The following is a 17,517-nucleotide window of genomic DNA, read 5'->3' on the forward strand; positions in this document are numbered from 1 at the left end:
TCCAGTCCTGGTGGAATAACCGGCAAGAAATCCAATGAGCTGATCCAGGGAGGCATCAGTAGCCTGAAGTACGCTGCCACTAGTGTGGCCAAGAAGTTTGACGAGATCAAGGAAGCCATCTCAGCCAACTCCACCCCTGTGAAAGGAAGCATCCGGGGAGCCAATGTGGGAGATAAAGACACTCTGGAGGAAGAATCTTCCGAAAGAGAAGGGTCTGGTTCTCTAAACATTGACGGTAAGTACGTACAAATGAATAAAAAAAACTGCTGAAAAAATTACTGTAAATTAAAATTTGGCAAAAATTATTTTAATACATCCTGATAAATTTTACAAGCAATAATTAATTATTTAACATTAAACTTTTTTAAACCTAACCTTGTTTGGTGCCATTGGCCCGGCCCTTAGAAAATAAATATTTAAATAATCACCAAATATGTAATGTTATTTATTTATTATACCATGATTGTCAACGCAATGTTTATCAGAATAATAATTATAAAATATGTTTTTTTTTTCATACTTTGACTGACTAACTAATTGTGTACCCCGTTCTACAAAAGACAGTAACAAAAAGCATATTATATTGCATATTATGATATATTTTTTCAGGTGGAAGTTGTGCTCCTAGTGAAGTAGAGTGGCTACCACAGAACCTTCCAGATAATCTCTACCCTCCAATCGATAAATATGTAATTATGTTGTTGTTAATATGTTAGACGCTTGATTTTATTATTAATTTTTAATCCAAATAACCTAGATGTCTGTTAACGAAAGAGTATTTCAATAATAACTTTGTCATTTTCATCAAGTAATTTTTTTTCTGGCCTAAAGCATTCTTTCTAATTTCTCTATCTACACCTAGTGGTACTTGTGATCAAGGTGAAACTGCAATCTTGATGATTTATTGCTTTTAAATAGGATAATCAATATTATTGTGTTTGAGTTATAATGATATAATAACTTATATTTCCATATAAGTTATTAATTTAAAAAATACTTGGTACACTTCCACTTATTTATTTTGACCAATTAGCGCTTTCACTCTCTAATGGGCACCTTCAGACTGGAATTAATAACTTATATGGAAATATAAGTTATTACATCATTACAATGGAATTCCATCAAGAATTGTCAATAAATAATTTAAATGAAATAATTTTAGTTATAAGTCGAGAGAAATTAAAACTGTATGATGAAAACACTTTAAATGTCTGTGAAATTTGTAAAGCTTATTTATTTTGGAAAAATAACAACCGATTTTGCATAAAATACATACAGAATATATAAATAAGAAACATGAATTGTAAAATGAGTCTATATACATTTTTCACAACTGCAATATTAAGTAGATTTTTTTTCAAATTAGTTAACATTTTGACCATTGATCACCAAAAGTGAAGTGTGTTTTTTAAACTACATATATTATATTGTTTCTTACTTAACGTTTCCTAAAATATTATATTTATTTTTAGGAGGGGTCCGATTCGAATTTTTGTGTGCGAGTGTTAATAACATCGTGTTCACAGTGCCATAACTGCCTGGCATTATTGTATGATGAAGAAATTATGGGAGGGTGGAGTGCAGAGGATTCGAACCTCAATACTCGGTGTGGGGCATGCTCCAAGTACACTGTTCCTCTTCTCTCTGTAACGGTAAGCTACCCACTTTTCAAATTATGACTGAACCCCACGGTTTTGTCATCAAATATTTTTAATAATATTCTGACATCGTCAAATTTTATATTGTATTTATTTAAACGGTGAAACTATTTAATTTTTAAAACAACAGTGGTTAATATTAAATAAAAGTTCTTAATATATAATTATAAGGGACGCGAGATTGACGTAGGCTGAGGCAAGAGAACTGGCTAGCGATTGGGTCTCCCGGAGGCGTCTGGTGATGTCCACATGCTCCATATAGGAGCGGATGTGGGAAAGAAGATATATTTTCCTTAATTTATCCAAATATTTTTTTAAAATTAAAATAGTGTGGTCGCAAAAAACTTATATTTAATGATGCTGAAACTAACAATATGAAAATTTTTTTTTAGGTTTTACGAAGAGAAGAGAAAACTCCAGAAAACATTAGTGTTCCTTACTTAAATCCGTTAGTGTTAAGAAAAGAACTAGAATCAATTTTAGGTTTGTATTTTGACTTAACTTTTATTTTATTATCGCAACAATGAAGAGTTTAAGATTTGTAATTACATGTAACCAGATCAATAATGCCCAAAATCATTTTCAGCGCATGAAGGGGATTCGTCCTTAGCTGATCCTAGATTTATAGACGAGCACCCTATTATATATTGGAATTTAATTTGGGCGTTCGAGAGGGTAAACATAACGAGTCACCTGCCTGAATTACTCAATCCTCGCTATAAGAAACAGTTCCAGTCCCGCTGTGGACAGTCTATAGAAATTCTAAACAACAATAACCACCTTTCTAAGGAAATATCCAGAGAAGATCTCAATACAGGTAAAATAACTACATTTTAAATTATTATTTCATTTATTATTATTATTTGTTATAGGCAGGCAGCCTTTGCTGATGCGCCTATATCTCTCGTGTACTGCTTTTTGTTCAAGTTTTTCTTCCTTCAAAAAAGCATCCGGAAGAAAGTGGTTACATAACAGACATATAAGACAGTGAACCATCACTCTTTATTCTCCATTCCTAAACTAAAATAAAGTGTTTAACTAAAAGCAATACAAATCTATGTAATATTTTATGTAATTTAAATAAATATAACATATTATATATGTAGATAAATACTCAATTACACTTGACCCAATTGGCGCGGAAGATCCTTGAGTTGCTGTGTTCTTGCCCTGTACGTGGGCCTCTCAAATATGAATCGCAAGTTTCTCCCGCGGTAACTAAGTGAAAACGTACTAAGATGACGAAACTTATTTGTAAAAAATCTCCGGTCTTTGCACTACTGACGTATGCCTAAAATAAAGCTCTTTGCTCATCAAACAAAGCTTCAAAGAAGAGCTCTAATTTTTATGAAATAAATCATCGGCAGTTTCAAATCTTCCCGCGCGAGCCGCAAATTGATCGAATTCAACAACTAACTATCACACACTGCGGTGGCCGGTGCAGGCTTGTAATCGTAATGTTTTAAATAAAAATACTTTTTTTCTAGAATATAAACCTGTATGAAATATTATTTTTCAATCAGCAAATGTTTTAATAATAATACATACTGAAAATTTTGTAATTAGAAGACAATATTTCTTTTGTTGATGATTTACTCAAACTTTGTAAACATTAGATTTGTGTTCATCAAAATACAAAAGATTTTTTTTTTTGTGAAAAGCCATGCGCTTCTTAAAAAGACTTTATGGCTTAATTTAATGACAAATTTTAATTAAGGAAAGAGATGTTTTTAAAAATTACCTATTTTATTCCCAAAATTAAAATTGTCTTTTTCAAAATATTTTTTTATAGTAAAACTTTTTTTACATTGTAAAGTGCGTACTTAGAGAGCGGCCAGGCCCCAAGCGCGGTGCCACCACGCGGCTGTACAGAGGAGATATAAATAAAACATGTATTGACTTGTATATAAATAACGAATAGCGGCTATAGCGCGACTAATGTGTATGGAAAATAATCTATAAATAAGATTGAGCAAAATGACTGCAGCATGTGAATGAAGCGTGTGAATATTTTGATTGTGTCTAAGAGTTAAACAACCACTGGAATTATAAAATAAAAACACAATGCATGAAATAAATATTTTCTGTTGACACTACTTATATGAATATTTATTTTGAGCATAGGCAAAACGGATGGCCACTGGATGCCATACAATTGTTTTCACACAAAATGTGCTAGGACACATATTTTAAATCATAAAGTTAACTGTAATGTTAATAAAGAACAATATTAGTCATTGGTTGATAAATACATAGGTGGCCTTGTGGTTCCTTATTTCCAACTAGATATAACAAGATTGGGATGATATTTCCTTAGGTGATGTAGAGATCCAATGTTTCTGGGACAATCCGAGACTTCACGGGGAATTGGGACCAACTCTGCACGCGTTGTGGAGACAAGCTCCCTCTCCGTCCATCCTGGTGTCGGCTCTTCTGACTGACCTCGCAACAACATCTCCGCAAAGGTCACTTGTAGCTTTTTTTTTATCTTACCCTTATTCCATACTATTGATGGTGTATAGGACACTATTATTTACACCAACGAGAATATGATGGAAACATTATATCGTCGGTTGGCGTGCATTACCTATCTACAATTTTGTATAAAATGATATTTTCATATGGGGGGATTTTAAACTTTTATTGGATGTTCCCTAATCATCCGATACGCATGGGACCAATAGTAGGCAAGCTTTCTGTAGAAGAGCAGTACCGCGGATCGAAGTTAATTGTAATGTGTTTGATTTGATCTTAAAAACAGTTTTTGCTGTCTCCTGGAAAAGGTTGATTTAGTAGATTGGCGGTAATTCACACTCCATATTCTATAGCGATTTTTCTAAAATTAATTAAAAAAAACAATTAGTGTAAACTTTACACTTTTTAAATGGATATTTATCACCATCATTTTGCCGTGATTGTAGAATAACGGCGGATGCGCAAAAAATGCAACATTGACTTTCTTTTATACTTGATCTTGAAAAGATTTTATAAAGGCTTTGTATTCCAGTATTTATTGTTTCAGCATTTTCTTTGTAGAAAAACATTTTGAATTTATTTGAAATGAAACACTTAGTAATTTTGACCACATAAGAGTTTAATATAAAATAACACTACTTGTTTCAGGTATTCTGAATTACCCATCATCAGGTGTAAATATAAACCACATAAAATACAGTTTATATTTACACCTGATTCCTGGTAATTCAGAACACTTATGCCTGGTAATTCAGAATACCTGAAACTAGTAGTGTTATTATATATTAAACTCTTATGTAGTAAAAGTTACAAAGTGTTTCATTTTAAATAAATTTATATTCCAGGTTTGAAAAAAGTATATATAACTAACCTTAGTATCAAAGGATATAGTTTTACACTTATTGAATTCAGATAATGTAAAAAAAAAAATTAACCGCCATCATGTAAAGTTGAAGAAAATCACGTGCGTCGTTGTTCTACAGTATGTTATTTTAACTATCTTGCTAATTATAAGCGCCTTCATAGACATGGGATAATCAGCATTTTCGGTTACCCACTAAAAACATATAATATTTGTATCTACCATGGATGCTACAAATTGACAAATCATATGATGATAAAATAAATAAAACAACTTTGTTTTTAACCACTAATTATTATTTTTCACCGACCGGTTTCAAAGCAAACAAGCTTCTTTGTCAAGGTTTACGTATTTTATTATAATGAATAACCACAAAGTTAGTGCTTCAAATATAAACTTTATACATATTATGATGATTTGAATGCATGACTTGCGTTTATTTGTAGCATTCGTGGAGTAAGATGAAAAAATGTGTTTTTAGTGGTTAATTTACGAATGCTGATTTTGAAGTTACGTAGTCGTAGTACTTACTCCTCTATATTATAACACAAAATGGAAAAACAATGAGGTTTACAAAGAAGTTTTACAAGAAAGCTTACAGTGACACAACCAAGTCCACCAAGCACTTATGCCAGTGAACTTGCTCCGACTCACTAGAAAATCCGTGTTGAGTCGGGGCACTATTATTTCAACATTGATATTAAATCTTTTTTGGAAATTTAATCTAATCATCGTGTACCAAATGGGAATGTTCTCTTCAGTTCTTGTACCTAGGTCGTTTTACAATGGCGCGAACATGACCTCATAGAGTTTTTTATCGTCCATTTGTTCCTCATGACGGAACACCAATAATAGTGATGTTTTGTACAGGGTGGTGCAACAAGTTCTAGATGGCTTGAGTAGTAATGACCTCACAGACAGTCTACGCAAACTGCAACAGTGGAGAAGTACTACTTCACCTCATGGGAAATATCATTCCCTTTACAGGTACACACATATTTATTATTTTTATTAAATTATTCCTCATAATCCAACACAAAAAGTGAATTGAACAGGCGTCTCATAAAATGAAATAATACGGACCAAAATGGACACCAAGTCGTTGGAACAATAGGCATAATCCCCCAGTCTACACACGTGCGTTTCCAGTAAATCTCCAGCAGCCAGTGGACCACATGGTGACGGTATCTACCTACTGTCTACAAAAGATTCTCTTCGGACATCTATCTCCCTTTTTTTTAACCATGGAGTTGATACAGTGCTTTATTTATTTAGTTTTTTATTGCTTACTTCTTGGCATGAACACTTGACAAACTTACTACTATGCTCTATTTTTTGTAAATTTATTGATATCATTCTAACTTTGCTAGAATTCCACTCGTCCATGCGCTTTGTAGCTGCACGATGATTGGTTATCTAGCTTTCTAGATGTTATCTAGAATACTATTAAGCACATGCGCCGTCAAATATTTATGTTATGTCTAATGTGCGGATCATTTCTGTAACTGTCCCAAAGCTAATGATCTCTTGATTTTCTCATGAGAAAGAAAGAGATGAAACGTCCCGTGCATACATGAACATCTGAACATTTTGCTCAAAATTAGTTGGAACGTGGGCATTGTTCCGGTAGAGATACTAATATAAAAATCTAAATAGATATATTCATGTATTTTTACAAAAAAAAATTGTGTGAAAATTATGGTGAAATACACATGTACCTACTTAGTAAAAAAATGACCCCCCATTTTTCTCCTTTTCAGCCGCCACTGAGTGTGATATTCTGTTCCTTTTAGTATAATTTTTTTATTTGTTCCGAATATATTTGTTATCCTTCTAAACCTTCATTATATATTATGGTATTTTTATACTACTGCTTTGTATTTTTATTTATTTTTTTATTATTACAATTTTTTCGTTTTTTTTTACAATACACATAGGTAAAACAGTATTAAAAAACTAAGGATAATTACATAGCAATGAAATACATATTAACAGTAAAAATAGTGAACAAAAAGTCCCACAAAGGCATCCCCTGTTCATGGGTATAGGTACAAGAAATGTTTATGAATTTTTCGCTCCTATAATATTTTTGTGTAATATGAGAAAGAGAAAGGAAAATATTCTGTAAAATATTGGAAGGTACTTTTTTATTTTATAGTAATCAAAAAGGAAATAAAGAAATACAAAAATATTCCTTATTATAACTGTATAGTAAATTAACTAAGTAGGTAATAATGTTATTGTTTATTTTGCATAAAAATGTCTGCCTTAAAACAGGTTGTACCTAGTTAGGCAGACTAGAGACATGATCCAGAGAAATCTATTACCAAAGTGTGTATGTAGTAGATAAAGTAATTGTTATTTTTGTTAATAAATCATGATTATTATTAAAGGGCAACAAAATATATCATAGAAAAAAGAGTAAATATCTTTAGTTTGAATCCAGGATACTGCGTATTTTTCAAAAGAAAGAAAATTTTGAAAGTTTGGGATCAGTGAAATATTATCAGTAAAAAAAGAATTTAAAATATGTATTTATTACATGTTTTGTTGGATATTTGCATACTCCCTTAACAAAGCTGGAAAAAAATATTTTAAAATACTATTTTTTTCTCTACATCAGGCTCCCGCCTTTTTTGTAAAATTTTTGTTCAAATGTGAAAAAAAATAAACAGAATTCTGGACGAGTGTTTTTGACTTGATAGGTAAAATCCTAAATAAGGAAAACGAGTGGAGATGAGTCTACCTTTTTGTGGAGTGGTTGACGTGTTCGCCTACCATTCTTGAGGTTCTGGGTTTTATTTTAAAGGTTGTTTGAACTGAAATACTTTATTATCCCTAGATTGACGACACCTGAAGCGTGTGACTGGATCGCCTTGCCTTTGTGTAACAGATGATTAAAATACGCTGCATTTGGTTTAGCAATGCAGTGGGTATGGCTTTCCCATGATGAATGATAATGTCATATTTGTTTAAGGGATGTGTTATTCTTGGGAATCGGAGAATTTGGGCGGAAGAATATGGACCTTGTTGCGCTCCAGCGAGAGTTCTCAGCGGCCGCCAGTCGCCTTTCTCTGCGCACTATCGATGGTCCCCCCACTCCCCCCGCCATCTGCTGCCGTCACTACTTCACCCCCCTGCACCTCACGCCCCTTCACTGACACTTGAGACAGATAGCTTCCAAACACACGTTGAAGTGAAGCTATCGCACACAATCAAATATTACTAAAATACTCTAAGAACGCTGTCACGCTTCTGTTTTATATTGAAACTTAATAAAACAAAGTATCTTCGATGTTTAGGCATATCAGTTTCTCTTATAAAAGCTGCATAAGGTTACCCCAAAAACTTCTAATTTTTTCCATTAATAAAGAAAAGTCTGTATGTTTATACAATGTATGAAACTTGTATAAAAATTTGCAATTTCATTGCTACCATCCTGTAAAAAAGTGAGTTTTCAATTAAATGTGACAAAATAAGAATTTCACTGCCGCCACAATTACTGTTTAAATACATTATGTAAGTACATATTTTAATAATAAATGATTCCACAATTTCATCATAATACATTAAGCATTCCATGGAACATATATTAAATATACCTGTGTACAATAGTGGAAAATACGTAATCAATACTTTAGTTAGAAAAATGGAAAATGAGACTAAGAAAACCTGTGTAATTTTCTATCAATTAAAAAAGGTTCAATAATGCACTTCAGAATTAATGATTGTGTGTAAAAATTTTGTATGAAATTACATATTCAACTGAATATCAGAGATGAGTCAATGCAATGTCAAAACTAATTTAAAACATGTATGTAAATAAATAGGAATGCAATAATTGTTGTGAATTCACAGTATTGTTTATATTGTAAGAAGTAATTGTTATCCAATGTGGAGTTATATCAAAACAGTGACAATATAAACACTTAGATATAAATTTTAACTGAAAATGAACTGCGGCGATGATAATATATACCCTGAAACCTAACTTAATCTAATACTGTTTAATGTCAGTTTTCTCATTGTTAAGTGCCATACCAATTTTTCTCCACTATGCACTTTTAAGTAGAAAACTAGCAAATATATTTACTAATTTGTGTATAGGTCATCCTATCACTTCACTAATGTGCGGAATTATGTAATTTTTTAATCAAAATGAATTAATTTATAACATTCAACTAAAAAAATATCAGTTCAATGCGGGCTTTTTATATACCAATTAAAGTGTTGTTTACTAAATTAAGGGAAGGTGAAAGTACTGTAGTGAAAAAACACTTAAGAAATATTTGAGAATTGAGCCCGGGACTTTGTGCACAGTAGCCCAAAATTAAGTACTACCCTACTAGACGGACAAACATAAAAATATATTATGTACATAGATATACAAACTAATTAATCAATTACATTTTATTTTGAGATTATATAAAGGTATCTTCTATTTTTTTTATTTTAAAGTATGAATATGGGACATGCATCTCTTATACAAATGTGTACTGTATCAAAAAATTATGTTTGTATGTAAAATATGTTTTGAGTATTTTATAAAATTATGATAATTTTATTTCTATGTAACGTTAAAAATTCAGTAAATAACACTTAAATTAATTATATTGTTTACGGGAATTAAAAAAAAACTATGGAGCAAAATAATTCATTAGTCAAAATTTGACAGCTTAGTTTAGGAGAAAAATGCAGTAAAAAAAAATACTCACTTGAATTGATTTGTGCACACCCAATTTTCAAATACAGTATGCATAATATTATTTATGGGAATTCAAATTTCTGTTGGCAATGTATGTGTAAATAATGTGTATTTTCTAAATCTTATAAAATGTTGAAATTGTCTTATGATTATTTTGTATTATATCATCCTAAATAAATTTTGATAAATCAAGATCAATTCATTTATGAATCTTTTCAAAGACCTGCAATAATTATCATTTTAGTATTAGAAAAAATATGATTTTTAATAAAATCAATTCAATTTATCTATGAATTACTGTGCGATAGATAACATAGTTCTGCTTACTAATTTTAAAACGTATGTATTTTTTATTTATCTTATTGGATAAGGATCTCTTATTGCCCACCATATGTTGTGCAAATAGAGCTCATCGATTATAAAGAAATTCAATAATGAGATAAGTTCCATTAACATGGAACCACTTAATATATAAAATACAAACATTTGATGTGATCAAACACTTCTTTCCATTTATATCTGTGATGAATGTGTTATGTTATCAACAAAGCTATATTACTGTTTCTTTATTACTAGGAAATAAGGCATTCATTGATCTGCTCCCATTTATTAAAAAATGTTTTAAAGCTGAATACGTTTACACTTTGTTGAGAATTTGACATTTAGCATAGCAGTTTCTATACTGTACAAAATAATACATAAAGCAACAACGCAAACATTACGGTTATTAAAATTATTATTGCCTTTTGATTGTTTTGGCTAAAATATTAACTTAGTTTTAAAACATTTGTTTTCTAAAATATCGGAAACACATTAATCAGTGTTTGACTATCAATATTCTCAAAAGAAACTTCGAATATAAAAAAAACGGAAACTAATATGTAATTTAAAACATACAACATTTTCTCTAAAGTTTGTTATGTTGATGGTGTTGTTATACAGATTAAAAGATGCATAACACTTGTCAAGTTGAATTAATTGGCTATAGTTTTATAATTTATTAGGTAACTTTAGTTATATAATTTATTAGGTAACTATGTACTTTTCAATTAATACCTAAATAATGTATAACTAAGATTATGTACCGGAACGCCTTACTAATTTTATAAGTGCAAAACTGTTTTAAAGCTTACTTGAATATTATGTGTAGAGACGAAATAAATGCAAAGCATATTGCAGATGATGTGATATTTTTGGAACGAACAATGATTGTCTGTAAGAAAAATAAGTACACAAGTCTTACATAATTGTTTTTTTTATATGTAACTGTTAAACAGTTGTTAAAATGTTGTTTTTTGTTTTATTAAAATGATGACTTAAATAAAAATATCATGACATATTTCAAAATCCATTCGAAAAAATTTATAAAGTTGTTTTTAAATTTATCTTTTTTTAACAAAAAGTTTTGGGTTAATTATCGTTATTGAGTGACATAAAACTATAAAGAACAAACTTTGTTACAGTAAACTATTTTTTTTTACAAAAAAAATAGGCATGATTATCACCAACTTACAATATAAAACTTTTTTTTAGGAACAGTTAAACGAACTCTATCCTTTAAGAATTATTCCAATTTATTTATAGTAATCATAAATAATATATATATATATTTTTCATAAAATGTGTTTTATTTGCTGTTTATCCAAAAATAAATTACATAGAAATAATTACGCAATCACAAATGTAAGTATAATATGCGGCTTGTCATATAAAAGGTGGAAATCTTGATTTCATAAAAAAAAATTATTCATTATTTTGTTACATCATAAAATCTCAAATCTTCATTACAAATCTTATGATCTGCACTGCCATTAGTTCATCAATTGCAGTGTATATTGAATCCTTTACTAGGACAAATCAGTCTTACACTTTTTATGTATGGCGGTTCCTCAGAGTAAAAACACGCTACTGTATATACTTATGTTACATTTCAGTCTCGGACACTTGGACTGAATCCTTTCAAGTTGACCTACATTGCAGTTTTGAGTGCCCATATCTACAACAATTATAACAAATCATGGTAGGATAAAAATATTATGGAAAAGGTATATATGCTTTGGAAGAGTTTGGCCCTCAAAAGTAACAGTCATAGTTTGAGATGGTTTCCAAACTATTTCTCCTGATGTTCGATCTTTAGATTTAAGCCTTCTCGCAGCGACAATTTTACCAATGCCAGAGGTATTTTTGATTACATCGTCAATAGAAAGACCGGTGACCTTCCTCTGACCAACCCCATTTTTGTTAACTTGTACCTAGGTATATATGCCTTTAAATTGTTTTTACTTAGAAGGGAGGAAACCAAAACGGAGTTGGCCGATTCGCGATTCTCAAATGTTATAAAAAAAATATTTCTTCCTTTGGGATTTACTCCTCCGGGAGAAATACGTTTCACATTATCAACAAACAGAATTTTCCCAAGAAAAAGAGGATGAATTTGTTTTGAGGAATCTATGTTCAGGATAGAGACAAAAAAGGTCCGCATATAATTACTATGGTATGTAATAATTACTGGGGCTTTTGTTTCATTCATTGTGTTTCCCAACATTGTGGGAAGAGTTTCTTCCGAGGATACTACTTTCCCAGCCCTGGGACGTTTATGCCTAGGTTTAGATTGTATAACAGGAGACATTCTACCATCCTCCAAAACAATAACATTTGCTTCAATGGAATCTCCATCAGAAGGCTGGAGCGGTTTTTCCTTACTGTCCGTTATTTAATTTACCAACCAAAAATTAAGTATATATAATTTACAAAATAATAAATTAAATTTTAATTAAACCAAAATTTTGGAAAATGACAGAAGAAAACAAATAAAAAATAACTGAATTTTAAAGATTATTGTTGTATGGAAGTACCACATTTTAAATAAATTTATCAAAAAACTGGATTTACTAAATCCGATTATATTTATATGAATGCAGAAAAATTTAAAACCAAGGTTTAAGACACTAAAACACTTTACACGCCACTAAAACAACAAATAAACCAAATAAATTTGTAGAGCACTTTGACACACGACGAGTTCATGAATCATTTAAACATTATTATTAATAGGAGAAAAACATAGAAGGTTTATAGTTTATACCACAGACTACAGATATAGATATGTATTACATACATACACATAATAAAAACACACCTTATATTTATTATTATCATTGGTTCGAAAGTAAAACTCACCATATACATTTTTTGTGAAAATGAGTTTTTTTTCATTTTTGCTGCTAATTTTTACAATATTTATCACAAAAGAAATGCACTCGTCATACAAATCAACTTCTTATTTACAGAAAAAAATTCAGGAAAAATTCATTGTAATTGTGGTAATTTAAAATTTGTGTTCAGGAAAAAGTCATCATGTACAACGGTGAGTGCCGAGAACAGGGTAAATGGTGCATTAAAATCAACCTTGGCAAATAAATGTTTTCACAGAAGGTGAAATTAGCCATTCACAATGTAGTTCTGGTGCCGAGCCTTTATGTATGGAAGCGAAGTCCAAATTCCATAATTGGAAGAAGGTTGAATCGGGTTGTGGTTCCATGGTTGGTGTATTGGACTCACGGCTCAAAGGTCCATGATTCGATTCCCGTTTTCTAATAGTGAGTTGAAAATGGCCCTCAAAATAAAATATTTGGGTAAATCACGCAATGAATGAACGCTAATACTTCTTTTTTACTAAAAAAAGGGATAAAAGTATGCTGAATGCTGTCAAAATGCGATCTCAGGCGAATGGATGGTAAAACTATGTATGATAGGTGCACAAAAGTTAAGATCCATGCATAATGTAAGGCTGAGGGTAAGCATTATCGAGAAATTCAAGAGGAGTTCTCGGTTAGTGTGGATATGTAGCGCGAATAGGACAGTGAAAGAGTGGCTGAAAACAATGCGAATGTTGATGGATGGAAAAAATGAAGAAGACTAAGAAAGTAATTGCATGACCAAATCCAACAAATACTTTAAGGTAGACATGTCAAAAGTCGGAATAATCAGAGTGCGTGCATGAGAAAATTACATGTATGAATATAGGAGGAAGCGAGGTCTGTATGCAAAAACAGAGTTATATGGCATTCTATCCTCTATGCCTACTCCTACGGTGAAACAGCATGATGGTTTGTTTGTGTTTGTTTTGACATAATTGTGATAATCAGTTTTAACAATATAATTTTAATTGTTAAAAAAAACCTTGAAGTCAAAATAAAAGATTTTACAATACATATTTTTTATTTTATTGATATTTTTGATATTGATAGGTTATAAAAAATATTATTTTTACTGTATAGAAAATTATTAATATAAAGTGAGAAAAATACTGTAGAATATCAAACCAGCATTCACTTTATTAACATGTGTCAGGTTTTATTTAACTTATGTGACAAAATATTTAAAAAAATAAATTATTGTTTTACAAAATCAGATTATATATTTTTTATTACATTTAATTTAAAAAAATGGGAAAAGCAAAGATTAGACAGTGAAATTTTAATTGCTAAAAATATGTTCAAACCTATCAAAATGTCATGAATTTTCAAACCAACGTTCCTTGTTGATTTAAGACTCATTTTTGACTAGATGGCTGCTCTCAGGTAAAAATCCTAAATAAAAAAAATCGAGCCAAGACAAACCTGCCTCGTTGGGTAGTAGTTGACTTATTTGTCTAACATTCTTGAGGTCCTGGGTTCAATTACTGGCAGGGTGGACATGAAAGATTGATTTTGACGGTTGTTTGATGTTCAATGTTCCTAGGCCCCGATTACAATGGGAAGTTAACAGTTATCTTCGACTGTCTATAAAGAAAAGCCGATATTTGTGTACGAAAATGAGTATATTTGCATGAACATTTAAAGTATCTTCTTCAGTAACCTATAATTGAACACGTTTAGAAAAAAAAAATTGTATGCATATTCTGCCTTTCATACAGAAAACTTAATTTTACTTTGTAGATAAAGTTGAAGATAAATGTTAACTTCCCATTGTAATCCTGGGCCCTGGACTGAAGCGTGAGACTGACTACCTCACCTTCGTGTAACAGATCAAAATACTTGGGGTGTAAAATACCACTGGGTGTGGAATGGGGAATGATGGCAATTTTAGACGATATTTCCAAAATAATAACAAATTGTTCCATATGCGGGTGGGTGAAGCATACGGTTGTGTGTGAAATCAAAACCCTGGAACTGATTCTGACTCGATGGCATCAGGTAAAAAAAAAGAAATCGAGTTGAGATAAGTCCTCTTCGTAGTATCTATAATGCAGTGGATGGTGCGTTCGCTTACTATGACTGATGTCCCGGGTTTCATTCCTGGCAGGGTAGATGAGAAATATTTGTTTTAAAGGTGGTTGTAAAATGTAATACTTCATTGTCCTTTGGCTGGCACCTGGAGTGCAAAACTGATCACCTTACCTTCCATACAGAGTTGCCAACTTCCATCAAGCTAAAATCGGTAGATTCAGAAAAATAAGATTCGTTATCAGCTGAAACAGTTTCACAAAAATAAATTAAACAGTTACTGTTGCAGCCAAAACTGTTATTTAAGAAACATTTTTTCATTTTTATATTACTGCTCTAAAAACTTTTTTTACCCTTTTTTTAGAAAATAGTTTCACATTCCCAACCTGATTTTTTTTTCGTGTCTACACAAGGATTTACTGCACTACTCCAAAGAATGTTTTTTTTTACACAGTTTTGCATATTACGCATAGTTCAAAAATTCTGGTAAGCGGCGGGGGAAAGGGGTGAATGCTAAATATGCAATAAAAATAACCGATTGTTCAAGATATTGAAAAATCAGTCAAATTTCCACCGAATTTGGTAAATTGGTAGATTGCTCCCAAAATCAGTAGAGTTGGCAACGCTGCTTCCATATAACATCGATTCGATATATTACAATTGGAGTACCCCAGGATCAAATTTTACCTGGGGGGGTCGCAGTCATGAACAAGTAGTGCCAGCCAGATCATAAAAGATTACCCTCCCAGGATTACTACTCTTTAGATCAAAATTATCAATAATTATAAATTTATGACAAAAGTATGGGTATTAATTTGACATAAGAGGTCTTAGTTAAAAATTTCCTATATTATTGCAATGGGTAAAATTTGTTTATAAGGATAATAATAATAATGATATAATATTTTTTAAAGGATATTAAGAAAATATATGTTTGGGTTTAATTTATTATATTTTGATAATCCAAAATACATTATGATGAGTATTAAAAAGTACAATAATATGTACAAATGTGCGTTAGCTTTTATTGAAAATGTAATGTCAATTTATAATGGTTTGGATACAAAATACTTGCTGCGCTTTAGTATACACTATTACATAATATGTATTAATATAAATTACAGTTAGACACAGTGTGTTTATGTCTATTGGAAGATTTGTAAATTAAACAGATAAATCAATTTTTATATTCACTAGATAAACCAAAATTCTGTATAAAACCTCTGTGAATAGTGGCACACATAGAAAGAGGCTTTACTTTATGCAACTATTGAAACAATAAACTATCTTAATCTATGTTGTCCTTGAATCGGGATCTTGGGTAGACTATTCTTGTTATAAAACATTCAAGTTCATGCCACTATTCTTCCCGAGGCGCGATATCCTTAACAAATTATGCCTACATTTTTTTATACAAATCAATGAATTGTTAAAAATATGTAAGGCTAAAAAATAAGTTTCCGAATCGTATGATACTTTATCAATGACTGCGAAACTATGCAGTTTCATCAATGATAAAACTAAGGAAATACAAAATTATAATTAATTGAAGTAAAGTAGTAAAATCTTACGTACAAACTATAATTATGCATAAAAAGGCTCCAAAAACCATATTTATTAAGTAAATATAAAAGCAATGAAATAATTATATGAACTCGGATACACTTGTTTACACACGAGAATGCACTGCCTGAGTAGCAATGGCTCTATCATAAATCAAGGGGAATAGATACAACTTCTATTAGTTGTTAGGTCTGAGATCGTCGTTTACTTTTATGTTCATATTAATGAACAAAGTCAGCATAATGAAAATTCCCGAAAACAGCAAAAAGGCGCACAGAGAAAATATTCCATGTTGCTAAATTATAAAACATATTTTTTCTGCGAACCTTTTAAATACGGTAAAGTTACGGCTATTATATTTACATTTCACTCTTACATCAACCTTTTCCATAAAGCGGTATTATATAAAGTGAAGTAAGTTGGATATCCAACAAATTCTGGAGTATGTGGTTCGTCAAAAACAGAAAATACACTCCATAGACATTCTTTACGCTATCTAGATATTGAAAAATAGGATCTCTGAATATGGCACGAAAACATAAAATGACTACAAAAAGCTAATGACACTGAATCAACCTTAATACGAAAAATCTTCACAGTGGAGAGTTTCAAAGAAATACAAATTTTGCGCAGATTAAATTGTAAAATGATAAAAATAAGGGACAGATTTACTTACAAGCACTAACAAAAGGCACAAACCTTGATGGCTTTCCTTTTAATATAAAAAACCAAACTACTTATTCTGAAATGATCAACATCTCAGTTACATGAACATAATGTTAGACTGCATTTACAATACTCGTATTTACAGACAAAATATAATATGTAAAGTAGGTGTATTATCCAACATGACATAATACTATGTATCTCTATACATTCAGTGTATTTTTATTTCACAATTGAACAGATTCAAATTGATTAGCTGTAAGTTAATTTTAAGAAATAAAAGGTAGGGATACTTAATTAGTTTTTTGGATTGAAGTATCCCTCAGCTTTTATTTCTACGTATAATAAATATTAGTTTAA

General features: G+C 30.8%; 1 protein-coding gene across 4 annotated transcripts in view; it reads left to right on the forward strand.

The window, feature by feature from the left end:
* Positions 1-9,325, forward strand: part of Crag (DENN domain-containing protein Crag) — a 44,523-nt gene extending 35,198 nt beyond the window's left edge. For all 4 annotated transcript variants that reach the window (XM_088225461.1, XM_088225463.1, XM_088225462.1 and 1 more), the window contains 8 exons: positions 6-235; positions 610-689; positions 1,473-1,652; positions 2,051-2,141; positions 2,245-2,475; positions 3,976-4,123; positions 5,866-5,982; positions 7,973-9,325. In XM_088225461.1, coding sequence (XP_088081587.1) covers positions 6-235; positions 610-689; positions 1,473-1,652; positions 2,051-2,141; positions 2,245-2,475; positions 3,976-4,123; positions 5,866-5,982; positions 7,973-8,156 — 1,261 coding nt within the window. In that variant the 3' untranslated portion in view covers positions 8,157-9,325. The remainder of the gene's footprint in view (positions 1-5; positions 236-609; positions 690-1,472; positions 1,653-2,050; positions 2,142-2,244; positions 2,476-3,975; positions 4,124-5,865; positions 5,983-7,972) is intronic.
* The last annotated feature ends 8,192 nt before the right edge of the window (positions 9,326-17,517 follow it).

This window comes from Micrasema longulum, unplaced genomic scaffold (assembly GCF_059751315.1).
Source record: "Micrasema longulum isolate JH-2025_06_02 unplaced genomic scaffold, ASM5975131v1 h1tg000362l, whole genome shotgun sequence".
Taxonomy (NCBI): domain Eukaryota; kingdom Metazoa; phylum Arthropoda; class Insecta; order Trichoptera; family Brachycentridae; genus Micrasema; species Micrasema longulum.